This window comes from Idiotropiscis lumnitzeri, chromosome 3, assembly GCF_059441095.1.
Source record: "Idiotropiscis lumnitzeri isolate Australia: NSW breed Sydney's pygmy pipehorse chromosome 3, RoL_Ilum_1.0, whole genome shotgun sequence".
Classification (NCBI taxonomy): Eukaryota; Metazoa; Chordata; class Actinopteri; order Syngnathiformes; family Syngnathidae; genus Idiotropiscis; species Idiotropiscis lumnitzeri.
The window spans coordinates 30,046,560-30,073,134 of record NC_142393.1 but is presented as its reverse complement, the minus strand read 5'-3'; the positions used below and the strand labels follow the sequence as shown (position 1 = coordinate 30,073,134).

The 26,575-nt window shown below is 42.2% G+C and overlaps 1 protein-coding gene across 9 annotated transcripts in view; it reads right to left on the bottom strand.

Moving 5' to 3' along the window:
• The window catches only part of lama5 (laminin, alpha 5), a 97,111-nt gene that overhangs the window by 46,228 nt on the left and 24,308 nt on the right, over positions 1–26,575 (bottom strand). For 4 of the 9 annotated variants that reach the window (XM_088290006.1, XM_088290010.1, XM_088290009.1 and 1 more), the window contains exons 3-31: positions 23,084–23,201; positions 20,358–20,476; positions 18,471–18,641; positions 16,953–17,050; positions 15,846–15,961; positions 15,220–15,338; positions 15,049–15,139; positions 13,908–14,042; positions 13,765–13,827; positions 12,771–12,911; positions 12,289–12,426; positions 12,028–12,162; positions 11,733–11,867; positions 11,504–11,641; positions 10,172–10,224; positions 7,438–7,537; positions 7,291–7,343; positions 7,091–7,196; positions 5,192–5,291; positions 4,889–5,045; positions 4,095–4,233; positions 3,525–3,667; positions 3,334–3,437; positions 3,115–3,271; positions 1,966–2,129; positions 1,788–1,896; positions 892–989; positions 623–821; positions 422–548 (exon numbers count right to left, since the gene is read on the bottom strand). In XM_088290006.1, the coding sequence (XP_088146132.1) occupies positions 422–548; positions 623–821; positions 892–989; positions 1,788–1,896; positions 1,966–2,129; positions 3,115–3,271; positions 3,334–3,437; positions 3,525–3,667; positions 4,095–4,233; positions 4,889–5,045; positions 5,192–5,291; positions 7,091–7,196; positions 7,291–7,343; positions 7,438–7,537; positions 10,172–10,224; positions 11,504–11,641; positions 11,733–11,867; positions 12,028–12,162; positions 12,289–12,426; positions 12,771–12,911; positions 13,765–13,827; positions 13,908–14,042; positions 15,049–15,139; positions 15,220–15,338; positions 15,846–15,961; positions 16,953–17,050; positions 18,471–18,641; positions 20,358–20,476; positions 23,084–23,201 (3,526 nt within the window). The remainder of the gene's footprint in view (positions 1–421; positions 549–622; positions 822–891; positions 990–1,787; positions 1,897–1,965; positions 2,130–3,114; positions 3,272–3,333; positions 3,438–3,524; positions 3,668–4,094; positions 4,234–4,888; positions 5,046–5,191; positions 5,292–7,090; positions 7,197–7,290; positions 7,344–7,437; positions 7,538–10,171; positions 10,225–11,503; positions 11,642–11,732; positions 11,868–12,027; positions 12,163–12,288; positions 12,427–12,770; positions 12,912–13,764; positions 13,828–13,907; positions 14,043–15,048; positions 15,140–15,219; positions 15,339–15,845; positions 15,962–16,952; positions 17,051–18,470; positions 18,642–20,357; positions 20,477–23,083; positions 23,202–26,575) is intronic. The other 5 variants (XM_088290007.1, XM_088290013.1, XM_088290008.1 and 2 more) reach the window with 3 other exon arrangements.

The window sequence follows — 26,575 nt, the reverse complement described above, 5'->3', positions numbered from 1 at the left end:
GTGAAAATCACGAAGTGCAAAACCCTCATTTTACATGTAAATACTTGATCAGCACTCTCCACCACCTTAACACCTGATGTTGATTGTGCCATTTTCATAGAACACGTACCCACCTGCTCAATGTGTTAGAGGGAACACGCAATTTAACAGCTGCTTTTTGGGCCCTAGTAAAACGCACCCAATTGGCCACAATAGTAGAAGGTCAAGCAGAACACATTGACCAACAGAATGCAGTCTGATAGACCAAACACAATTGAGCATGCTATTTGGAATCTTAGTAATCAGGTCATGTACATCCAGATGTAAATGTGAAGAAAATGCAGCTAGACTAATCAGCACCATTGTATGTAAATAGGACCTACACAGGCACGGATTATCTATAGTTTGATACGTTCATGTTTTATTCTCTCGCATATCTTACCTTTCCAGATGCGACCAGCATTGATGTAGACCTGGATTGGGTAAGTGGGGTGCAGAGGTTGGTGATAGTGGAGGATGAAGACATATCGTCCCAGTGTATGGACATGAGTAGAGTACACTGCTGCATTCTGAGTAAGAGGAAGAATAAAGTGTTAACAAGGCACAGAGCTGCTGCAGCACTAATGTGGGTCTTTATAGGCACCTGCAGCGAGTCCAGTCTGACGTGATCGCCATTGTCCGCTCCCTTGGGGGGTAGCTCTGTGGCTGCCCGGGCTGATGGCTCCCTCTGGAGAGCGGGGGTGTGGGAGCCTAAAATGGGCTCCTGCATGTTGGAGCTCTGACCCTCCTTCAGGACCAGCGAGTTGGACGGCATCCGGAAGCGCGAGGGGACGCAGGAGGAGCTGGGAGCAATCGTGAGGTGTGAGTGGGGGTCACAACATCGTTAAATGATAATGATGAAGACTATTGTACCTGTCTTGGGAGAAGTGTCCATGAGTGCTGATGCAAAGGACTTTAGGATCCACATACTCCATGGAGAAGCGCTCTTGAGGAACCAGATAGATTTTGTGCTACAACACCAATACACGAAGGTTCAATTAACACTTACACTTGCATCTAGGGGGCGCTACAACCCTTGAGGCGCAAACACTTATTTCAGAATCAGAAAGGTGCGAGGACGTGCGAGGCTTCACCATCGGTACAATCAACTTCATAAAGTGGATTATTTGGTGTGTGTATTTTTTAAATTTATGAAGGCCTGCGTGATTGGGATTACTTTGTTACGCGCATAATGCATTCAATTGCACCATGGAAACAACACAAACAACAAACGACAACTTTTATACCCCCACGTGCACACAATCACACACATGGCTCCATGAAATCGGTGCTTGGTAATACCAACCCAAATCGGACCATACCCAAATAAGTCCCACCTTCGGTACCCATACCTAATTCAAAGTGCTTCATCATTCGCATTAATCAAGGGAAAGGCTTTGGTATGACTTATAAAATTGTAGATAGTAACAATTTAAGGGGTAATATAAGGGGTCCTCAAGCCTGTTCCTCGAGGGAGGATGTCCTGGCTGTTTTCCATCTCTCCCTGCTGCAACACACCTGATTCAAATGATCAGTAGATGACAATTTGAATCAGGTCCACGTTCAAATTCAATTAGAGCATCCAATCAATCTGCCCTGCCTGTTTTTGGAATTTGGGAGGAAATACCAGGAGAAAACCCTTGCAGGCACTGGGAGAACACGCAAACTCAAATATAGCCATTCCCTGTTACATGTTCGCCCACTCGGTTTGGTGACTATGACCAGGAGAAAGTTGCACAACTAAATGAGGAAATTATTGCCAAGCATACCAAGAAAAAGCTTGCGCTCTCGGCGGACAGCTGGAGCTCCGTGTCAGCTGGCAGCGAGAAGAGCGCCACTCGTTTATGTTCATCGACAGCGGCCGCTCGACACAGGAAGCTGCGCGAACACAAACATTGATGAAGGCAACTCCACAGCTTCAATGACTAACAGTGCCTGCAGGTGTACCTGAAGGCGCAGTGTGTCAGAGTAACGCTATGTTGTCGTGTTTGTGCTCCTGGCAAGTTGAAGGTGACAGCCAATGTTTGTGGTGACTCCTCCATGTTTGCGTATTCCACCACCAGTATGTAGACATCTCCAGTCTTCACATTTGCTCGCATCTCCACGCTGATCTGCTCACACAGTTGAGAAAAATGACTGATTAATTAACAACAATTCCCATATAGTGCAGACTCTTTTGATACTAATAACTATGTTTACATGCAGTCAATAACCAATTGGAATCCGATTTTTGGCAATATTACGATTTTGAAAGGCAAAGTAATCACGCACAAAAACTTGAATATGCCCATATTCTGTTTTGTAAAAAAAAAAACTTTTGTAACCCGAATATTCAGTCATACTGAATAAATATGTAATCATGACACCTCCTTTGAAAGGAATAATGGTTTCTGTTCTGCGGATGTTCTATCTGCAAGGAATCTGGGTCTCTTGAGTACAAATAGAATGATTCTTGAGAATACTACACCGACCAAACCCTAAAGTCTGGTACTGACCCAGACAATGACCCCGACCCATTGTGAAACTCTTTGAGGTCATCAATGGCTTTCACCTAAAGCGATCGGTAGCGCAAAAAAGCTTGTCATTTCTACCTATTGTTCATATCTATTGTAATAACGGAAAAAGCGCAATGCATTTAATTATTGAAGTCATAAAATGACTGTAATTTCTCCAGAGCTGGGCACTTGACACTTTTTTGCGGTCAGATCCCCGCGACCCTACGGCCTTATTAAAAAAAATTGTCATTTATTTGAACAAGGTTACACCACTCTCTCGTTAAACATGAATCTGCCGCTCGCAAGCGTCCTTGGTTTGTATGCTTCTTTGTTGGTTTAACTGCTTCTTCTTCATGTTCGGAGGCGGCTGCGGCTGCCTACAACAGGCACAATGTCACGGTCGGGGTTTGTTTTCATTGAACATTTCATCAAAAGGCATTTTCTATTAATATTGATCACGATACATGCATGATATTGAATTATCGCGCAGCCCTATCCAATACACTTTTAACGTAGCACATTTCCGTCAAATTTATCATTCTATGCATAGTTGTGTGGTGTAAATGCAGACCCAGAGACAAACATAGTCTTTCATGCTTACATCGTGGCCGCTGCAGACGGCCATGTCGGGATGGTAAAGAGTAACCCTTTTGGTAGGGCAGGGGCGTGGCAGGTGGTTGTCATGGCGACAAATGGCATCATTGGCAGACAGGGAGGGGAAGGCATCCAGAGACAAGTATGTGTATTGTAGACAGCTGCTGGGACACAAACAAGATTTTTGTATACCAGACAAAAATAACAACAACAATAACATTTTTACTTTTCACTGGTGTCCGGTGGAGAGTTGAACATGCATGGGTCTGTGATATGCATTTGTAGGATTGGAGCCTCGTAGTAGGCGCTGGGCAGAAGGACCAAAAAATCCTGAGCAGAATAATAAGAAGGTTATTATGTCATTATTTTACACATACACGCACACATATTAACGGTGTAACGACGAATGAATCTCACCAGCAGAATTCCTTCAGCCTCTATGAGCACAGTCCAAGCTCCGGGGTTGAGAACAAAAGGTTCCACAAAGTTGTTCTGGGGAATGTTGACGAAGCTCGGCCCCGTGGTGGGAGCAAAGACAATCTGTTTGTTCTGCTCGGAACCTGGAAGATCATCATCATTATCCATCCCATAGTGTTTCACTTATGTGTGCTCTTGTATGACAACAAAATGAATGAAGGAAGGCAAGAATGAAGGAAGGAAGGAGAGATACAGATGACCCACGAGGGGAGGAATAGGAAGAAGAGAAGCCACAAGAGCAGCAAGATGAAGGGATGGAATACAAGATAAGGAAGAAGAGCCACAAGAGGAGACAAGAGGCAAATGTAGAAGAGGAAGACCCGGTGGAGGAGGAAATGAAAAAGGAGGAGATACGAGAGGAGGAAAAAGATGAGGAGAACCCACAAAGGTAGTATAAAGTTTGTGTGCTAAGCCCTAGGTGCGGCCAATTGGCAGCGTGAAGCTAAGGGACCTCACGGCAAGAAGAAGAAGACGAGAAGGAATCTGAATCCGGCCACAAGCAGCACTCACAGTTGGCGCAGAAGTTTTTTCCATTGTCCTCCAGTACAGACACCCGACCCCGTACGTCTACGCCTGCCATGTTGGTATAGCGCAGCACCATGCGGAAGAGGTCAGGAGAGCCGACCCACACTGGCACCAGCACCTTGGACTGAACAAATGCCAGACGCCACAAGAGGGTGAAGGAAAGAGGAGAAAGGACAACTTCACAGCATGAACTTTATAACACAAACACGATTGCAAGGCAATGTGTGTGCATGTTGCATCAAGACTTTAATTTGTTATCATAAGAGTACATTCATCAGGGCAAATCGTTCACACATCTGCCTCAGAGTGAAAACGATCCGGCTTTGAACCTTTGGCTTATTGTTTTATTATTATTATTCCAAGAAATAAAATACAATAAATTGAGAACTTCCCCAGGCATTGCATGCACAGATCCGTCTACAGTAGTCAAGTTCAAACGGATGGCTTGGTAGACAACGAAAATAAATGAAATAATATAACCGGGTCAAGCGCCAACGGACGTTTTTGGTCTCTTCTGCGTTACGACGTAATCGCCTTTATTAACTGCCTGCAGCAAAACTATAGTCCTTTTTTTCTTATTCATGCACGTTCCCTGCAGTAACATCGTATTCACAGGCTAGTCTGCCCTTAGTGTATGGAATGGATTGCACTACAAGACGTCCATTTCACTGACAACTGACAGAAACACCCATCTTAATTATTGTCATGATGTTCCCTGGCATGGGTGTCACGAGGGTGAAGAGGCACAGCTATACAGAACACATCTAAACATTCCTGACCTGGATGGGAGACATTTGAGCATAACCTCTCCAGCTGAAGCCAGGGAATTCCACAGAATCGTAGCCAAAGCGTACCGGCCGGCCATCCAACATGGTGCCCTCTTCCACCTCAAATTTCAGGTGGTGAAGGTCCGGAAAATAATGATCTACAGCAGCTCTGCACACAAGGTCACATCACAAATGTATCAAATTAAATGAAGCATGAAAGTTTGAAGTCGCTGCTCTCTGCTGCTCTAGATTACGTCGATATTTGTAGTTATTCATGTTGGAAGATGTAGTATACTAAAGTGGTTTTGAACTCACAAGTTGCACTTAGGTCCGTGTACATTGGGTCTACACTGACAGTGGCCACGCCGCTCATCACAGGCTTGCCCCTCAGAGCCACCAATATCACACTGGCACCCTGCACACACAACACAAAGGGAGGAGTTTAAAACATCAGCAGAGGTGTCAAGTAGCAAAGTTAAAATACTTTACCGTAATGTTACCTCACTTAAGTGTAAATTTGGGGTATATGCACTTTAGTATTGACATTTTTCAGCCTACTTTGTACTTCTACTCCTTACATTTGCACTTTCTACTCTAATCTTTAGACAAATAAAGCCTCGTTGAATTGTGTTCATTCCAGTTTATCATTTTTCAAAAGACAGAGCCGGATAAATCGCACTAGGATCGATCGAGTGTCTCTGATCGTGGTTGGATTTGAAGTATAATCATAACATTCTGACTCCCTATTGGTTTGAATGCAATTCATTGCAACTGCACGTTACACAAGTCAACAAATCAATGACAACTCACCACACTCAAACTAGTGCAGACATAATGTACAGCTTTGCTGGTAAGATGTCCGACTGTCCGTGTTCAAACTGAGTCAAGTGGCAGCATCGAGGAGGTTCGTTGCCAGAAAAGCCAAATAACCATCTCACATCCCCATTCAGTTTTTCGAAGAAAAAAAAAACGTATTTCGTATGAGCTGAAAACATAGCATAACATCTGCGATGGCCAGGTACTTAGCGAGACATGCCATGGTTTGCTGGCTGTAATTCAATGTTGCCAGATCATTTGGTGGGCTGTGTGACATTTTTAAAATTTAACGTTAGCCAAATCTTGAATTGATAGATATCTGTCATTGTTATCTTAAGTTACTATATTCAAGGGAGCGCATGAGCACAGAGAATTGAATAATGCGCTCCCATACAAGTCTGCTACGTTGCTGTAATTAGGAAATAAAAAGGGAAAACTGAAAAAAAGTCGTCACAGTTATTTTCAAAACGGCATATCTATAAATAATAATGATAAACCTTGCCCAGATGTGCCATGAGTCTTCCATGAGGTCAGTGGGTTGGGAAAAATTTGTATCAAACAAAAACCTCTGGTGCTCATTTGTGGACCAAGCCAAAGTTGTTATGTGGAACCAAGGCTATATTATTGATATATGCAATATTTGTGAGTAACACAAATTGCTTTTGGACAGTTTTGTCAACTTATATCTGTGGCCCTCATGTATCCAAGTTTAGATGCACACTTAGCAACTAATAAACGTTAGTGATGACACGCCATTGAATTTGGACTTTTAGCACCATTACAAGACAGAACTATCGTCACTGCTCAGTAGTAGACATGACACTTTAATTTATTTGTCTTTTAGGCCTGCTCAATGTGATTACTTTTTAATGGCCATACATGCAGCTGAAACAGGTATTGTTCAACAAGTACGTTGTAATATGACATTATAATTATAAAGCCATTAAACAAATGTTTTTTTAGGAAGAGGTGGGGTAGTACACAATGTACCCCTGTGATGCAGTCCAAGCTTTTGGATGGGTGTGGTTGATTCATCTGGTTATTTATTATTCTACAAACATGAGATTAATCAGAAAACTATATTTAGATTATCAGTGCACAAAGAAAATTTCGGCCTTGACCTCTGCTTCCATAATTTTTTTCCTCCTTGCATTACTTTTACTTTGATACTGTAAGTAGTTTTAAAGCATTAGTTTTACACTTTCACTTCAGTAAAAAGCTGGAGTTAATACTTCAACTTGTTTTTTTTACTTTGTAAATCCCAATGTCTATAGCTCTACCTGAGTGATGAACGTGAATACTTTTGACATTTCTGGACAGCAGGAAAAGAAAAAACACAAAGAATAAAGAAGAATTACAAAGCAGGAAATAAGCTCAAGCCGGGAGCCAGTGACTCACCCTGGCAGCCAAAGTAGCTGTGCTCCTGCAAGTTGTAGAAGCCATCTTTGCAGGTGGCACAGGTGCTGCTGCAGGAGTTTGGCTTGCAGTGACACTCACCACTGTCCTGTGGGTGTACAAATCATAAATTGTACAACAATTTCAGGAAAAATGTTGAACAAAATAACAGCAACCTTGCAGGCATCACAAGACCTCCTCACCTGTGCACACTCGGCAACACCACTCAGCGTTCCGGCGATGTTACACTCGCACTCTGCGCAAAGATTCACAAACACAGCCGCACAAACACTAGTCAGCTCCCAGCAATTAGTGGGACTTGAAGTGTTCAAATGGATCTTTAGTCTTACTTGTGCAACCATCAAGAGCGTTGGGGGACAAGTTCCAGTACAGAGGTTTACAGCGGTCACAAGCTGCGCCCTCAACGCCGTCACGACACTCGCATTGGCCCTAAGGAGATGAATGTCAGGAGAAGGAGTCAGTCACTTTCTTTGATTTATTTTCACAAAAACAAATGCAAAATATCTAAGTACAACATCTAACTTGGGCTTTAAGAGATTGGAATACAGTGCAGATTGACTAGTTGTAGCGACTTTTCACTGTACTTTCAATATACCAAACGGTATCTCTATGGATTGTTGTCAGATCTGGCGGACGCAACGTAAACAAAAACGGGGCTGCCGAACCGGGCTAAGGCCAGGCACTCAAACCTTTACGTCTCCAATGCCAGATCCATACCACACAAAACAGGTGATCTGGAAGTTCAGGATCGTTGCATTTTATTAATCACACAAACCTGGCTACATTCACAGATAGGAAGGTTACAAATTTAGATTACAGGCCATGTGTAATTAGATTTGCATGGCTTAACCTGCGAGACAAGCAAATGTTACTGACGAGCAGGCAGGCTCCATGGCAGGGTGGCCAGGTGGATCGCGGGGCCGGTCCCTTTGCTCCTTCCCTGACACCGGAGAGCGATAATGAATTTTTGGGAATTTGGGCAGTCAATTTGGCATAATGTCTTTTTTTTTGTTTTTTTTTAATAAAGGGATGGAAATCTACCGTATTTTCTGGACTATTAGCCGCTAATTATTTTCGAGATTTTGAACCATGCGTCTAATACAACGGTGCAGCTTTTCTGTGGATTTTTCTTTCATTGGTAGGGCCGCTCTATAGTTCAGTAAATACGCTAAATAAATCTTTTTTTTTTCTCTTGGGTCTGTTCTGTCGTAATTAGCAAAGTAGTTGCCATGTTCAAAGGAACTGTTTTAAGATCTGTTTATGTAGCTTTATGTGCATTCACAGTACAAAATTGTTCTGTACATGCAGTAAACAACTCATTTTTTTCATCATAGAAGACTGCGGCTTATAGCCTGGCGTGGCTTTAATATAGTTTTTTTTTTTTTTTTTTTTTTTAGAGTTGCTGCAGCTTATAGTGCGGAAAATACGGTTAATGTTTTTCATTTGTGTAGCCCATCTGATCTCAATAAAATATTGAGAAGGGCCACATATTTGTTTTATATGATTAGGTTAAGTTTTAAAATAAATATACCGTATTTTTACGGCCATAAGACGCGCTGCATCGAAGGGCACAACACCAGTTGAGGGTGCTATTTCTGTATTTAATGTATATACTAGGCGCGCCGCACTACAAGGCGCTAGCCCAGCTGCTCGCACTAGCTGATGCCAGCTCACCAGGACTCAATCCCCTAAGGGAACGTTACCAGATGTATCACCCCGTTTCAATGACAGATGTCATGAAACTATTGAGAATCACTGCCAATAACACTGACTCTAACCAATAAAAGGTGTCTTGACAATAGACAACTCGAAAACGTCAGGGGAGGGACTTGACTGGTCACCACACTCCTTAGAGTCACGGTTTCAAATCAAAACAAAAAAAAACTCAGCATACAAGCAAATAATGAAAAAAGAAATAAAAATAACACAAAAAGATTATAGCAATGGCTTCTTGGGAGCCACTCAGACTCAGCCAATCACATGGCTGTTTAGAGAGATGTGCTGTTGTGCTTTGGGCTTTTTGCAGTCTGTTGTCTAAACCTGGGACGTTTCTTGCTTGCAATAACATAAATGATAAGACAGACTACAACATTGTGGACAAATGCCCTTTTGTCCAGCTTTCTCCTACACCATCACCCAAACACCATAGTCACATAATGTATAACTCACGGTCAATTTGAAGCATAGATGACTCAGACTTTGACCAGCAGGGTGTGCTAACATGCACTCCGAACAGCCCAATGAGTAAAAGGGTTGATGGTCGCGAGAGATGCTTAGTCCATATAATGGGCGCGCCGCTTTACAAGGCGCTTTGTTCATTTTGGGGAAGATTAGGGACTTTAAAGAGCTACGGCGCTTTGTTTGGGTCTGTTTTGTTTTGCCGTAAAGTGTTTTTCTTTTCCTCTCAACCTTAAATTTAGCTGCTTGTTTGCACTATTTATTCTTTATTACCATTTACTGGGCATGAAATTTTAATTATGCGACCTTAAATGAAACCCCAACAGCCCCTCCAATTATGTAGCTCATCTGATCCCAACGCAGTAGAGAGAAGGGCCCAATATTTGTTTTATTTCTTTCTTTTTTTTTTAGAACCTTTCACAGATGGTTCTGATTATAACCTCTTATAATTGGGTCTAGGTAGAACCCTTTGAAAGGGTTCCAAGAGGAACCTTTATAAAGGGTTCTAACAGGAACCAAAAAAATATTCTTCTTTGACAGGGGTTTTCAACCCTGTTCCTCACGGCCCGCTGTCCCGCCTGGTTCTGTTTCATCTCTCACTTCTGCAGACCTTGCTGATTATCTGATCTTTTGAATCAGATGTGTTTCAACAGGGAGAGATGGAAAACAGGCAGGACAGCAGACCTCTCGGAACAAGATTGAAGACCCCTGTTATAAGAGAACAAGCCTAAGAACCTTATATGGTTATAGCAAGTGCCTTTACTTCGACGCATGTTCTAAGAGATTATTGGAGTTAAGGCCACCAAAAAGGCCATTCATTCCTGGGAATAATAATATTCAAAACAATTCAGTCTTTGCAATGCAACTAGAATGCTAGAAACTCACCACTGGAGGAGGAACGACGTAATTAATGGAACCAGCCGGATGACATGTGCCAGCTAAAAACACACGCGCACATGCACACACACACGCACACATTCATGAGTCATCATACTAATTATACAAGAACATTTCATGTTATCATCAGACAACAACAATGGGCTCTTCATTTTTTTTTTTGCTTTTGTACACTTGTTCTAAAAGGTCTATAGTGGTAAGAGAAGAAAAATTTACATAGAAAGTTAGTGAGACCAAAGGAGTGGCCAATTACTTTAGTCCAAGAGTGTAGAATGCGCTAATCATCTGGGATGTTGCAAAGTAAATGGGCTCACATTTGTACAGCACTTTTCTACCTTCTGTACTGAGCTTTCACACTGTGACTTCATCTACCAACTGATGACGCAGCATCAGGGGGTTTAGTATCGTGCTCAAGGACACTTCGACATGGTCACACTGACCGGGGATCGAACAACCAACCTCTGAATTGGGAGACGACCACTTCACTGAGCCCCAGTAGTCATGTGATGCCTCAGCACAAGTGTGCAGCAGGGTTGCAATAGTTACATTTGTTTTTCACTTTTATTTAGATTTTTTTTTTGTTTCCAAAAAGTTACTTTTCATTAGATTTTAGAACAGGTTTGTTGGTTTTTATTATTTTATATTCAAAAAATATTTTTATGGGGGTGTAATTAGTCGTTTAAATTTGTACATAACGTCCGTCCATCCATTATAAGATCCGCTTTTCCTCATGAGAGTCGCGAGCGTGCTGGAGCCAAGCCCAGCTGTCTTCAGGCATTAGGCGGGGTACACCCTGAACTGGTTGCCAAACAATCGCAGTTGTACAGTATGTGTTTAAATTTTTTTGAAATATTGGTTATTTCTTGTGCAAGATCACTAAGTGATATAATAAAAATTCCACAAATCATACTATTTTTAAAAATGTACTGTGCTGGACTGTTTGTAGATGAAAACACATCAGATGGACGAACAGACAGAGACAGAAGACAAGTTACATTATCACACATCTTATTTTACTCACTTTTTAAATCAGTTTCGTTTTGCGGATGGACCATGCAATCCATTCAGAATTACTTCCATTATAAAATGTGTACACTTATGAGACATAATGTTACGATGAAGGGATTCATTTTATACCATACTATGAATTACAATATATCAAATATCAAGAGTATAAATTCAGCTGTATGTTTGATGTAAGTTCATTTGGAGTTTGGAGCGAACATGTAGAATATTTTATTTTCCATTACAAAGCAGTCAACAGAAAGATGGACAAAGTGTTCTGCTGTTGTTGTATTGTGTTAGTGGGTGTGTGTTTACCTTGACAGTTTGGAAAGCCGTAGGTGTCGCGAGTACAGCTGTCACAGCGCAGTCCATGAACGTTGTGCAGACACACACACTGACCGGTCACCTGATCACAGCTGCTGTAAAGAGAACCTTCTGTCGAACACTGGCATGCTGCAAGACACACACACATCAAGTTTATCAATTAAAAAAAAAAATAAGAAAAGGAAAAGAAAAGAAAAAAGATATATCGGCAAACACTCACGAGTGCAGCTAGGGTAGCCATAGTAGCCGGGCGCACACTGGTCACATGAGGCACCGCTGTAGTTAGGTCGGCAGTGGCAATGACCCGACACCGTGCAGCTGGTATCGTATGAGGTGCGAGGGTCACACGTGCACACTGCAATAACAAGTGAACACTTGTTTATGACACTTGATTATCGACACTTCAACACACGAAGCTCGCAACATCTCTGCATCATTGTGGTGGTTCTACGTCGCAGGTCCAAGTTCTAGACATCTGTGCGTGTCCTGTGCATGTGTGTATTTTGACATATAACCTTGACAATTGGGGTAAGAGTGGAATCCAGATCGACATCGTTCACACCGAGGACCCTGAAATTCTGCTTTGCATAGACAGTGACCGGATGGGTCGCACACTTCAGGCAGCGAGCCCACAGAACTGCAACCGCACACTGTGGATACCACAAGAAAACCCAAAACAAGCTTCCACATCATTCCACTCTATTGTAGTAACATTTGACACAATCACAAAATTTGATCTGAACAAAAAAAAAGACATTAGATAGCCTGTCACTCACATTGACAGAGCGGGTAGTTGAAGTAGCCTGGTGCACATTGGTCACAATGGTAGCCATGGAAACCACTACGACACACACCGTGACCCGTTAGCGTGTCACAGGAACCATCCAGGCAACCCGGACCTGAACACTGACATGCTGCGCATACATGGACACAAGCACACGAACAAACACACACGGAAGCAGCAGAATGTTTAGTATGTGAAGCTATTTACAAAGACAAATATTTTAGACAGACAATGTTTAGACAGTGATGTGTATCCTCTAGATGGCATGTACATAACCCAATTAATCAAGTTATACCAACCTCCTATTGCGTTTTTCTCAACGTTCACTTGTAAACGTTTGTGTGTGTGCGTGTGTGTATTTGTGTGCACATGTTACAGTTGAGTGCTGTACTGCATTCTTCTAACGTAACCGTTGCATGAATATGTTCAGAACACAGTGGGAACCAACGGCCTTGGAGTCAATGAGGTTCTCACCCTGGCAGTTGAGTCCATGGAAGCCAGGCGCACACTTGTCACAGTGGTCGCCAGTGAAGCCAGGCTTGCACAAGCATATCCTGCTTTGTGGATTGGGTCTGCATGAGTTGTCAATCGTGCCAGCTGCGCTACACTCACAGTCTGGACACAAAACAGAAGCTTTTGTTGAAACTCTATCCAATATCTGTTATGAATCCAGTAAAAGCTTGGTTTTGTCACATTCAACCCCAAAAAACTGTGTGTATATATATATATATATATATATAGAAAGGGAGAGAGAGAGAGAGAGAGAGAAAGAGAGAGAGAGAGAGAGAGAGAGAGAGAGAGAGAGGGGTGCAACAATACGTGTATCTGTATTGAATCTGTATTGAATCGTTTGATACAGTGGTACAGTGATACAGTGGTCACGGCGCACTGAATCGAACAATACACAAAATTTTATGACGATGAGGAGCAGCGCTGTCTCCTCCGCTTTTTTATATGCTGGATTGGCGAGCGCAGACCCATTAGTTTTGGCTCTGTTTTATTTTATTTATTTTTAAATGTGTTTGAGTTGTACAATACACTTCAATACATCTTTATGTGTTTACAAAGTACAGTGGTTTAATATAAAATAATTTAAGGAATAAAGTGTTTATTTTCTGCCAATACTAAAAATACACTCAAGCACCCAAGATGATACACGATTGTATTTGGATGAGTTTTGTATTACAATGATTCGAATTTTAAAAACAATGATGTTTCAAATTATACACTATTAAGAAAGATAATGATAATTGTTTTTTTTTATGTATATGTATGTATAGTCATTGACTGATAAAGATGTAATATTTATATATATCTATATATATCTAAAATCAATAATTATTATAATAAATATTAGAATCAGAATCAGAAAGCCCTTTATTGTCATTGATTAGAGAGCTCCCCTCTCTAGTGCAATACAACAATAATTTAATTAAATATATAAAATAAAGTAAAATATAATACTTACTAATGATCTCTCCTGCGGGTTTAGCTTCGCCATTGCTGTTGCTTGGGAACGTGGGGAAAGCTGCTTGAGATAGATAGACAGACAGACTTTAGTAATTGATGCAATTCATCCGGTCAATCGTCTAATCGCAATGGAAGACGTACGGTAACAGTCCGGGAAGTTGATAAAGCCATCCGCACATTGGTCACAGTGGTCACCAGCGTAGTTTTCTTTGCAGAAGCAACGTCCCGTCAGGTCCTCACATGTCCCGTCCATGAACAGAGACTCACAGTCACAAGCTGAGTGCACGTACACATGTATGCATAAACACACACACGCGCACCCCCACGCACACACACACACACAGGATTTAGGATTCTTTTGTACCCATTCCCCCATATTGAATGTTTAGCAGCTTCGTTAGGATTTTTGTTTTTTAATGCATTATTTTTAATTAAAAAAAAAAATCCCACCCGCCACAGATTTTTTTTTTAAATCAATATCGATACATGGTGTGCGATACAATTCAAGGACGGATTATTTTAAAGTGGAATGATTTGATTCGGTTCAGTTTAGTGGGATTATGATGCTGTGTGGTATGCTTTGGCTCAGGTCAAGAGGGGATGTTGCTATGAGTTTCTTCATTTGAATGAACTAGTCAGTAGGATACTGTTGATGTAGAATTTCCTTCAAAGACATCTCTCCCCAACAGAAGACAACTCTAGCCGTATTGCAATATATGTTCAAGTGGAACGATTCAATGAACTTGTGTTTTTAAGGGGCCATACCATGCTAAATTTCCTTTTTGAACTTTCAACTGTGTTTAAAAAAGCCAAGTTCTTTAAAATCTTTTTCCTTTCCACTACATTATTTTTCAGTTATTTGTTCATATGTTCAATAAACAAACAAACTAACACTTCATAGTGGCACACAAGAACTTTATAAGCATGTGCATGACAAGTCAAATCCAACCAGTAGTTCCTGAGAAATAGTGTTAGTAAAAATATTTCTATCTACTTCTACTTTCTTATGGCGAATGGCAAGTACTTTTGGTGCAATACCGCTACCTTCTTTATAATCCGGCATCCGCCACAACAAGGATTTACTATTTATAGTACCAAAAGGCGTAATAACTGACCAGGATTCCACTGATGGGCAGGGCACAATGCTAGGAGGGATTCTCGTTGCTATGAATTACTTTTTATTTATTTTTTTATTCATGATTGAACTTTTAGTCAGAAAAATATGGTAATTAGATCTGGAATAAAGAGTTGTTAACGGACGAGAATGCAAAACGTGACTTACATGCGCAGGCCAATGGTGAGTCAATGGTTGTGTCTGGCGCTTTGTAGTAGCCAAGGATGCAGCGTTCACAGTTGACGCCAGTGGTGTGATGCTACAAAACAAGCAACTTTGAAAACGAAAAACTCACAACATTTTTTTAAAAAACATGGTGAGCGTTTATGCATGACATACCTGACAGTTGAGGCAGACTCCGCCTCCCCGGTAATTCCCGCGGACGTCCAGGCTGCCGTGCCGCTCAGCCACATCGGTGTCGTAGAAGCAGTCAAATGAGTGGCGGTGACAGTTGCATGCTGGGAAGATTGAAGACTTATTTTTTCAACTCAGAGCAAGTGTGGTAGCCTTCGCAATTACATATTTACTGCATACTGAATGTTTATCAGTAAGTTTATATATTTATTTATTTTTCCCAGTGCATTTCAAGAGCCGTCAATTGTATGCAAATTTTGCCTATTCTAGCCGATCACAATTCTTCGCTAATAGCGGTAGTCGACTGTACAGTAAATAAACAAGCTATTCAAATAAAATGGATAGATTGTTCTATCTTCTGATCAGATGGGTGATTGGGTTTTTTTTTCAACTCACTTACCGGCCTCAAAATCCTGATCGTGTGAAGTGTACTTTTTCGAAGGTTAAAAAGCAAATTTAAACATCATCTGATTACATTTCTACTGTTGGAAACAAAACAAAGAACTACACATGAGAAACTGTTATTCTTTCGCGTGTGAGCATGTGAGCTAAAATGTCAGAATCACAAATGTCATGTAAGGCAAGCAGACTATACAACGCACAACACTCACGTTCACACTCATTGGCACTGAAAGTGGTGGCCGGTTTCCACGGCATCTGGTGGTATCCAGGGCAACACTGGTCACATGATGCGCCGCAGGTGTTGTGTTGACAGTCGCACTGCAGCCTGTGCGCACACACACATTCACAAAACGACATTTCATCTACTTTCTATCTCGCTTATCATCATTAAATCTGAGCTTTATCAAGCTGACTTTGGGTGGGAAGGGTGGAGACCTCACCTGGTTTGCATATATATATATATATATAGATATATATATATACACACAGAGAGCGAGAGAGAGAGAGAGAGAGAGGAAGGGCGGCACGGTGACCCGACTGGTTAGCATGATGGCCTCACAGTGAGAGACAGCAGCGGTCGTTACCAACCATCTGCACTCACAAACACACCTAGGTGCAATTCAGCGTGTCCAATCAACTTACCATGAATGTTTTTATACTAATTATGCTCGTCTGGCTGGTGCACCTCACCTTTGGCACTCCCGTGGGGGTGCTACTCGCAGGTTTAATGGCACTTTGTTTCAAAAGGAAATTCCTTTGAATCACTTCATACGACATTCCTTTACCTCATGCATTGTCTCTGGCTCCCCCCCACACCGACTCTCTCTCTCTCTCTCTCTCAAACAGCCCTTGTGCACACTACCACATGCATTGGGACTTGAGCATTCAAACACACACCTCATGTGTGCTTACTGCTCTAACACTCAGACTTTTTGCGCACCTCATGCAGTCACAGAGAGAACTCACACTCTCTCTCGTTCCCTTGCACCCAAACCTCTGATTGTCTATCTGTCTACTTGCCTTTTTTTCTGGTTGGGAGGACAACAATTTGGTCTGACTTTATAGCCCCACCTCCATTTCACCGGCAACAACACTTACATGTGTGTTACTCATTAGCAAAGTGGGGGTGTGTGTGCGTGTGTGTGTCAGCCAGAGTATGCACAAACTGTGTGAGTGTGTGTGTGTGTGTGATTCCCACTATTGTGGTAAATAGAGTTGAAAAAACAAATACAAATCAAATAAAAATATCCCCTCTAAAAGAGTTTGTCTAGGATTCAGATCAAGAAGCAGTATGCGCTTTGTGCATTTGTGCTTACTTGTACGGGTCGTTGAGGTCCTGAGCACTACATGCTTCAGCGTGTCCATTACACACACAGCGTCCACCAATGCTGATGTCCTTGATGCTGTAGTAGTACTGCACATGCACACACACATACAGAACCTGTGAGAACCAACGTTCTATTACAGCACAAGAAACATACAAAGGTACATTCAAGTTGGAACCAGGCGTGGGTCTAAAACAATTAAAATGAAGGAAGCCAGCAGGGGCCAGGGGTTTTGTCAGAGGGAAGTAATTTGCTTATTTATTGACTTGGCTGTGGAAATGTTGGGTATTCCGCTCCATTACTTTTTGTCTGAGGTTCAAAATGAAAATGAAAAAGTGCATAATGGCCAAAGCCGAATTATGAAGCAGAGACTGAGGCAGAGGCAGAGTGTTAATACCTGTACCTCACTTAGCGTCAAAGTTTTGCTAGTGTTGGCGAACGTAGCAAATGTTTTGTTTTTCATGAGGGTTGTAAATGGCAGCAAAGACGTTTGCTAGAGATTCACAAACAGATTTTCGCAAAGAAATTTTGAAGATGTTCAAAGTTTTATGTGAGAAAAATGCGCTCTCCCTGGGCTGTGGAACCAGTCGTCTCCAGAGGGGTTGGACTTTCTTCCACTCTGGAATTTACCCATGGTGATAGGCGCAGAGCAGGAGTGGGCATACGTATTGGAACATCTGGCAGAATCAGAAAGAGTTTTATCTCCCATCTTCGACCAAACCTCTCTCAGTCCAGGGCGAGGCGAGGGACATTAAGTCCAAGTGGGCCATGTTTCATGCCTCCATTGTTGCCAATCTCAACTGTGGCCGATTGGTGGTCTGTGCCTGTTGTGGCAGCTATACCTGGACCCGCTGATGGACACCAGCCGAAAAGGACCCTAAATGAAGATGGAGTCCTATTGAGCCCTTTGTCTTGTGGAACCCCGAATCAGTTCAACTCCTCTTTCACCACAACAGAACGATACAGCGTTCGCATCACTGAAGACACTCCACCGATCAGCCTGACGATCTCCCGCTCCACCCTAGACTGACCCATGAACAAGACCGCACAATACTTGAATTCCTCCACTTGGGGCAGGATCTCATCCCCGAATTGGAGATGGCACTGCACCATTGTCCCATTGAGGACCTGGTTCTCATTTTTGGAGGTGTTGATTTTCATTCTAAGTGCTTCACACTTGGCTATTCGAAACAAAACAACAACAAAAATAAAAAACAAAACTAATTAATGGAAATAAGTGAATGCGCTGGTGTTGAACCGTGAGTATGTTGGGCTCCACTGTAGTTGTATTAGTTAGCTTCGCTATATTGTTAGCCAAGTGACATCATCAAGTGCTTGACGGTCATGGAAAGCTTTTTGTTGACAAGGGACTTTGACTTAGATTTTGTGTGACTGCTGTGGTGTGTTTGAGTGTATTTGTTTGTGACGTCAAATGAGAAGGACCATGAATGAACAAGCAGACTGCAAGGTTAGCTTACCGGCCTAGCCACTAGTGACTAATGTCCTTACCCGGCGCGTTACGGTGGGATCTCGCAGGGCTTTCCCCATCAAATGTCCGAGTAGCGTGTTGGTGCGTAGGAAGCGAAGGCGGATATTGGTGGCCTTGGTGAAGTCACGCAGCACAGGGGAGTAGGAAAAGTTCATCGCTCCGGGACGCCCGTTCACCAGGGACACCACAATCTGTCAAGTAAAAAAAGAAAAATAAATACAAAAATAAATACATAACATTGATCTCCATATAGGGAAACAAATATGCATTAAAATAATGAATAGAAAATAGATCCATATTTTCACAATTCAAATAGATGGCTCTACAATGTTCTTTTGCCATTTTGTCAATGCCATGTTCAACAATGCCACAATAATTAAAATGCAACTTTCATAATGATTAGCGTCCTACACAATGTTGCGTGCGCCCATGTACTGTGCCAATTTGCACCTGATTGAGTCGTTATAATAACAAAGCGTGCTTTCTACATTCTGCTGGGGCTAATACTGTAAGACTTGTATATGGCTTTCTCGTTAATACTTCAAATTCCGGAACTGTCCTGCCAACTTCAAAGAAAGTGCCTCCAAAGGTGGTGATCAGTGTGGCGAATATACACTGTTGACATTCAAATAGTCGGCGTTCCTCCACCACGCAGCGACTTCTCCCAACCATGCTTGAATGCACCTGAACATCCAACGCGAGACCGTGAGTCCAACAAAGATTGGCGATCAAACACCAGTTGAAAGTCCGTGAATAAAGCACGAATCAAAACGGGTAAAAAAGCCGAAATATCAAGAGGGTCGCCGAGCACGCCGGCGCACTGTACACCATCTTGAATTACAGAGAGAGACAGAGACAGATGAAAAAAGTATGCATTTTCACATTTACAATATATACAAAAATAAAAAGTTAAATAAAGTGATCACCAGGCCAATAACGTAATAATCAGCCATAATGTAATATGGTACAGTAATACCCCGGTTATCGCGGTTAATGGGGACCGAGACCACCCGCGAAAACTGAAAATCCGCGAAGTAGCGGCGCCCCTTCAAAAATGCTTAAAAAAACCTATACAGGTATACAGTATACCCCCCCTGTATACAGTACACCATATAGAATACGGGTAGAGAGAGAGAGAGAGAGTGAAATTCATGTTATAACAAAAAAAAAAAAATTATTATTAAAACTTATTATTTTTTTATTCCCCAGCCATTATTTTTGTATTTATTCAATTACTTCTTTTTGTATTTATTTAATTACTTCGGCTTTTACCTGCTGGTATGCCGTCCGGTGTGCCCTCTGAAATGAAAGGTGGCATTCTTCATTTATTTATTTATTCATTTATTCATTCATAACTGACAGCCTCGCACTCCGCTCGTGCCCGGGCGGAAGAGGTGCTCCTCTTCGGCTTAATTGTCACGCACGCCGGACCTGCTCTCCTCTTCGCCCACGATCTTCTTTGGCGCACGGCGGCCGTCTCAGCGCTCCAGCGCCCCGTCGTGCCGCTCGGCGAAACTACAATGCCCCCGCGGAGCGGAGCGAATGGAGAGCCCCGATCGTGCCCGGGCAAAAAAGTTTTTAATTTTTGAATATTTTTTAGACCCGCGAAGCACTGAACCCACGAAAGGTGAACCGCGAAGTAGCGGGGTTTCACCGTATCACGTTTTTGGTGAAAATCTATGACGGTATATGTTCAGGACTTTTATTATATTAATGGTGAGTTATTAAGTTTTGCGCCAATCACATTGTAAAAAGGTTACATACAGGTTGTCATTACTTAAAGGGCTTCTACAGGCCCTGGTCACTATGTGTGTGAATTGGCTTCAAATGATCATTTGCCAAAGTGGAAATCCTTTGCTTAATCTGAATAATATTGAATAATGCCCATAAATGAATAAATATGTCACCTCTCCATTCTCCAATGGAACAATTCGGGAATATTCAGTGGTGCAAACGATGTCGTTGTCATTGTAGATCCTCTCGATGGTTTGCTGTCCGAAGCGCTCGATACAGTCCCGCTTGGAGGCTGCAAACAGACACAACACACACATTAATGAAGTATCTCACCAGTTTTAATGGAGGTGAGCAGGGAAGTTTAGGTTCTGGTGGGATGAAAGGAGAGGTCAACAACTAAAATCTAAAAACATCTGGAAGTATCTGCACGTGGGTGTGAGAATGATTTTGTGTGTTTGAGTTGTCTACACACTTTGTTAAAAAAACTGACCAGTCGACTCAGTACAATAAAGTGATATTATGCATATCAACACATTAAACACCTCTGGATGGAGACGTGATGAAGGAGTTCCCCGTCCACTGTTAGCCATGTCCGACCCTCTGCATCACAGTCAAGTCAAAATCAGGCAAATAGGAAGAGATGTTAATGTGGATGAATTGTTTTCTTTTCGTGATATGAGCGGAACGGGTTAAGGACATTATCTGTGATGTTGAGGGTTTGCAGGCGAGAGCAAAGACTGAAGTGGCCAATATGGTCCAGCTGCAGCCATGAATGGGCGTTCCCGTTTTTAATGGAAACGCCCCGTTCTGAGAACGGGAACCCCCCCCCTCACACCAAGGACCACGTCCGGTGTCGCCTGTTCTCTATGGCATTAGATTTATGTCACAATTACGTAAGCGTACAGGTAGAGTGGTGGAGTTCCGTAGTGATAGCCAGGCTGACCTTGGGGGTACGGTAGATGACAACTATGACCAGGGGGGAGGGACCAAGGAGTTTGAAGGCCATGTGTTCAAACGACTGAGTGGGTGAGGTGGTTATGGTGTTGAATTTAAACTTCATTTTACGGACTGAGACGACCCCACCACCTTGCCCAGTGAGGCGGGGCTGGTCGATGCAGGTGTACCCAAGGGGAGTGGCTTGGTTTAGTGATTAGTAATTAGTCCAGGTGTTTGTGCAAGGTTTTTGTGATGAAGAGGAAGTCCAGGTTATTGTTAGTTATGAATTCATAAAAGATGAGTGAAGATGAGGATACTCTGATTCATGGGAGGGGCAGTGAGGAACGGGGGAGAGGGCGCAGATTTGGATTTGACACCTTAAAATAATTTCTCCTGTTATTGTTGGAGGGAGGTGTCTGGCTGTGATGATGAATTGAATGGGGTAGATGGCAGCAGGAGGGGACAGTGACAGTTGAGGCCTGTCGAGGGAGCTCTGACTGAGGAGGTGCTTTGAGATGGTAGAGTAGAGGAAGTGGAAGCTGCAGGTGTGTGATTCGCAGAGGGTCAATATGTGGAGTGATGAACAGCATGCTGGATGTTTGCTGCCAGTATTCTGCTACCCAGCTTGTTGGAATGGACAGTCCCATAATAAATTCAAATTGTCAATAAAATCTACACTGTGTGTCCTACAGGCGGTATGCATGCCACGGTGCGCAGAGAGTGGGCCACTAATAAAGGTGGATTTACCTGTGAAGTGTAAGAATAAATGAACTTAAGTTATCCCATATTTACATTTATAGTATTCTAAAGCATTTATTCTACAGTGTGGCCTATATTTGAAGCATGTGGAAGTCGGTTGTCAAGAAAGCACTGTGCATCGCAGCTGCACCAACAAAGAAAGTGAGCCCTTGTCACACTCCAGTTGCTTGAACAGTTGAACTTTGACTGATACCTTTAGTGCCACTAAAGGTTTACGCCTGCCATTATTGCCTGTTAACGCCTGCCATCCCACAACTCATGCCTGGAATGATTGACACATTACTGCTGCTTCCCCAAAATGAGAAAACACTAGGGACCTCCCCAATAAAAAGAGGGCTCGGCGGAGTGTACTTGAGAGTAGGTTAGAGATTTGTATTTGAGCACGTCTCTGGCTGTTTATCCTCGCGAGCAAAAGAGACCAGCTGGTTGGTGGTTGAGTCACCAATAATCAGGATGGTCGGAGGAAATATGGGCGAGGTGGGCAGACTGAGCTTGGTGATGGAATAGTGGATGTTGGATTAGATTTTGTCAGCGGACGAGATGGCAGTATGTATGATAAATTGAGTGATTAAGTGTGAACGTATGAAGCAGAGTTGCGACTAATGGGGGAGGACCCTGAATTTTGTAGTCATGTTTGTAAACTACGTACATTATATATGTTAGGTTTTACCATCAACAGGAAGGCCGGAGCCGGAATCGAACCTACGACCTCTGCACTGTGAGGCCATCGTGCTAACCAGCCCTCCACCGTGCTGCCGCCTTTTTTCATTCTAATAAAAATTCTCTGGTCACAGCTCCACTACGTTCAACAGGAGCCGCTTTACATCGTTGTGATATATAGATTAATGTAAATATCACATGATTCATCAAGTTGTGATTAACAGCTCGCGCCACATCCTTTATCCTTCAAAATAGATTCCGCAGAATTGCTACTGAGTGTAACTTTTCTGCTCAGCGCACCCCTCTTAAAACATATAAAGCTATCAATTTTTAACTTAAATAAATACAGAACCTCCATAGTTATTTGAAAAAATATTAGCAATAGATATGAAATATTGTGACACATTTTTCAGCCATATTGCCCAGTACTATTATTAACTGTTATTTTTGTTCAATAAAAACCTGTGAAGGGATTACAATTTGTTCTCATCTGTGCTAATATCGGCACATGCGCTGATCAATAGTTAGCATCATTAGTACTCACAGGAGAAGTACTGCCACGGCTGGTACGTCTGCCCGAAGTCCACTGACCTTTCCAGAACCCACAGGTCTGGACGCGGAGAGTTGGCGAACTTGATGAGCACATAGGCCACATGGAACAGCTGCATACACACACATCAATAACATCATCAGTGACATCATCCTGATCCTGACAAGTGACAAGTCTGGTAACGGGCTGCAGATGTTCCACACGCCATTGTTGTTGCTGAGATGTCATTGAATAAGCATTCCATGTTAACAGAAACATTTCAACTTGTGCACCAATTTCGTCGATCGGTAAGACCAGTGTCAGGGGCATTTTTTTTTTGTTTAGCTTTTGAGGAGGCCGGTGGAGTGGGTTTTCCCTGGTTGTGTTGTGGACAACTAAAATCCATTGTCAACAGAGTACTGAAACTTGCAAGACTTACATTTACATTTGGGGATGTTGAGGCCAAAATTAATAACTACTCTGTAATCAGCCATTTATCCCGTTCAAAATCACAGGGAGCTGTACCCTATTTTTGCTGACTACAGCCGAAAAGCGGACTACAGCCTGGACTAGTCGTCAGTCAGTCGCAGGACACATACCGAGACATTCATTCACTCGCCCATTCTCTCTGTCAATGAGTGGGAAAAGAACTCATCCTGCTTGCATCAAAGTCAAGAAAATGTACCTCTACACTATCAGTAATGTTATGTCATTACTATAGACCAAAGGTTTCAAACAGGGGGGCGTGCCCCCTAGGGAGGGCCCAGTGTTAAGACAGGGGGACCGCGGGGCTATCATGAACATTTTCACGATTATGTTATGCTGCATGCTGACTGAAGACGTGCTCAGCGTTCCCGGCAGCGCATTTAAAATATTGCTCCTCTGCCCATTCCACCCGCAAAGAATGGAGTGAATTTATGGCTGCATCGCGTCGGCGACAGCCAATCAGGGGCGAGAACTTACTATGTAAAACGCAGACGCACAAAGTTTTTTTATTTTTTTGCATATGGTCAAATAAAAACAATGTGGGACAACAATATCATTGCCGTCTTTTTGACCGAGAGGCATGCAACACAGCCCGCTTCCTTTACCAGCAAGGGCTGAAACAAAAAAAGAGCAGCAAAAAAAGAGCAGCAGCTTTGGAAAAATGGGAGCAAGGAAGTTGGAGTATCTTGTGAGTGGACTGAATTGTTTACAACTCTTTAACTGTCACCTAAGATAGCATTTAGCAGCCAGTTGGTCACCAGATTGTCTCACAATGTGTGAACTTTTTTTCACCCCTATCGGAGGAGGAGTGCCCTTACTCTTGTCCGCTAAAGAAATAGTTTAGTCACCCTCACTTACAAACATGAGAGACAAGCTTTGTGTCGGTAAAAATAATTTCATCTCTAAAAGAGGACGTTGCAAAAAAGTTTGAGAACCACTGCTGTAGACAGTAGTGCCTTTGACAATGGCCATTTTACACTTTTTACTCGTCTTATTCTCGAAAAGTTTGTAGAATTAGAATTAGAATTAGAAATCCCTTTGTCATTGTACTCAAGTGTGCAACGAGATTAGAGAACTTGGAAGTGTGATAACTAATTCATTTCTGAGGTTTTTTTTGTTTGTTTTTTTTACTTTCAAACACTCAGAATGTTCAGTGGCCTTCAGATCTGGCCATACATATGCATTTATTTATTTATTTGTATGTCCCCTGTGAACAATAAATGCAGAATTATGTTTTGAGATCTAAGTAATATTTTAATATTATAAAATAATTATTTTATTTTTAAATATTTTAAAATCAAAGTGTAAATGTATTATAAGGTAATTGCACCATGAAACGGAAAAAGATAACTATGAAGAATTTAGAACAGACTTCATGTAACTCAAATTAACAGAAAGGCACAATGACTGAATGAACTATAACAACAATAACACTTAACTTTTTTTTAACCATTGCATGTTTTTGCGTGTTGTTTGCACATGCATTTGAAGCCAAGAGTGACTTCTGGCAATTGCCACATTGTCATCTTTTGGATTGTTTCCCTGTGGCCTGCTTTGGGACCTGGACAGCCATGTGTCACCACCTTCGGATCATGGCGTTTGGTGCTCAAAATGAAAACTTTTTTTTCTGGGGAAACGTAAGATACAAGGCTTGTGTTTGGTAAAAAAGTAAACATGCTCGAAAGTGGCACTCTGTTTGCAATATTCTTCTTCCTGATATTTTCCTCGCCATCTGTACTCTCTACTGAGTGCTGGTGAGTAAAATGCAAACTAGGTAGGTGGACCCTTTATCACGCTATTTGAAAATCCCCTGAACAGTTTTCTGTTTATATTCTGTCAATTCAGAGTGCAGGTCTTCAAAGTGCATTGTTGTTTCATGTAATTAGCACACATGTACACAGACAAGCGTACTTGTGTGCGCATGCACAGAGTTGGATGGATGGAAAGATGGATGCAGATGGGTGGATTGAATGATTGATTCAGTGAATGGCATGTGAAACAGCTGCTTAGTTGCATGGGGTAAGATGATCGCCTCACATATGGAGAGACAAGCTTCGTTTCTGAAACAGTTTTTTTTTTTGCAAAAATCTCTCTACAATTTGGATAAAGTACAAGTGCGAATTGTAGCTGTTTTATTGAAGAGTATTTCACTTTAGAAGCCTGATTCTCATAGTGTCCCACCTCTCAATGTTCCCAATTTTGATGTCTCTTCACTGGCCCCAGCACATTTTAGAATTTTTTTCCATTTATCTTCAAATCTTTAAATAGCCTCGCCCCAGAGTACCTCTCTGATCCTCCGCCTCTACACACCTGCCCAGTGCCTCAGATCTGAGGAACAGATGCTCGTGAAACTGCCAAGGACTAAGCATAGCCTCAGAGGGGAACAAGACACGGGCATGAAACCAATGTGTGGTAAACGGATCAATAGGGTGGGGCTTGTGCAATCGTGTAGTCCACACTGGGGATTTAGTCTCTGCCGCACTCCCGTGTTCTCCAGCACTCCCCTAGGCACGCGAGACAATTCTTCCTACGCCCAGAGATAGAGACAAAGGTTTGATCTGACTAGAACGAGCAAATGGAAATAATAAATGATCACATCTGGCTCTTATTCTATGGGGAGTAATGTAGTTTGTCTGATTGGAGTTGTCAGTATGACGTCATTGGCTTGTCTTACGCTCATTTGCTAACTTCCAATAAGAGTGAGCCCAATTTTGCATGATGCAATTAATGGCACATTTATTGAAATATCTAACATGCACAGTGACTCTTCTTCCCAATTATAAACATTGCTTTTGACTCAGGTTTGGTCCTGCTTGTATTTTGAATTGCATTTTATTGCAAGAAATCATGACAGTGACAAACAATGACTGTCTCAGGCACAAGACACTGACTATCAGGTAAAAATATTTAGAGCCTTTGAAAGAGAGCTTCTTTGGGTTGGGTATTCATCTATGTAGGCAAGTAAGAGGGAGTCAAGTAATACATTGTGCCTGTGGCGGTTGTTTCAGTTAACAATTTATA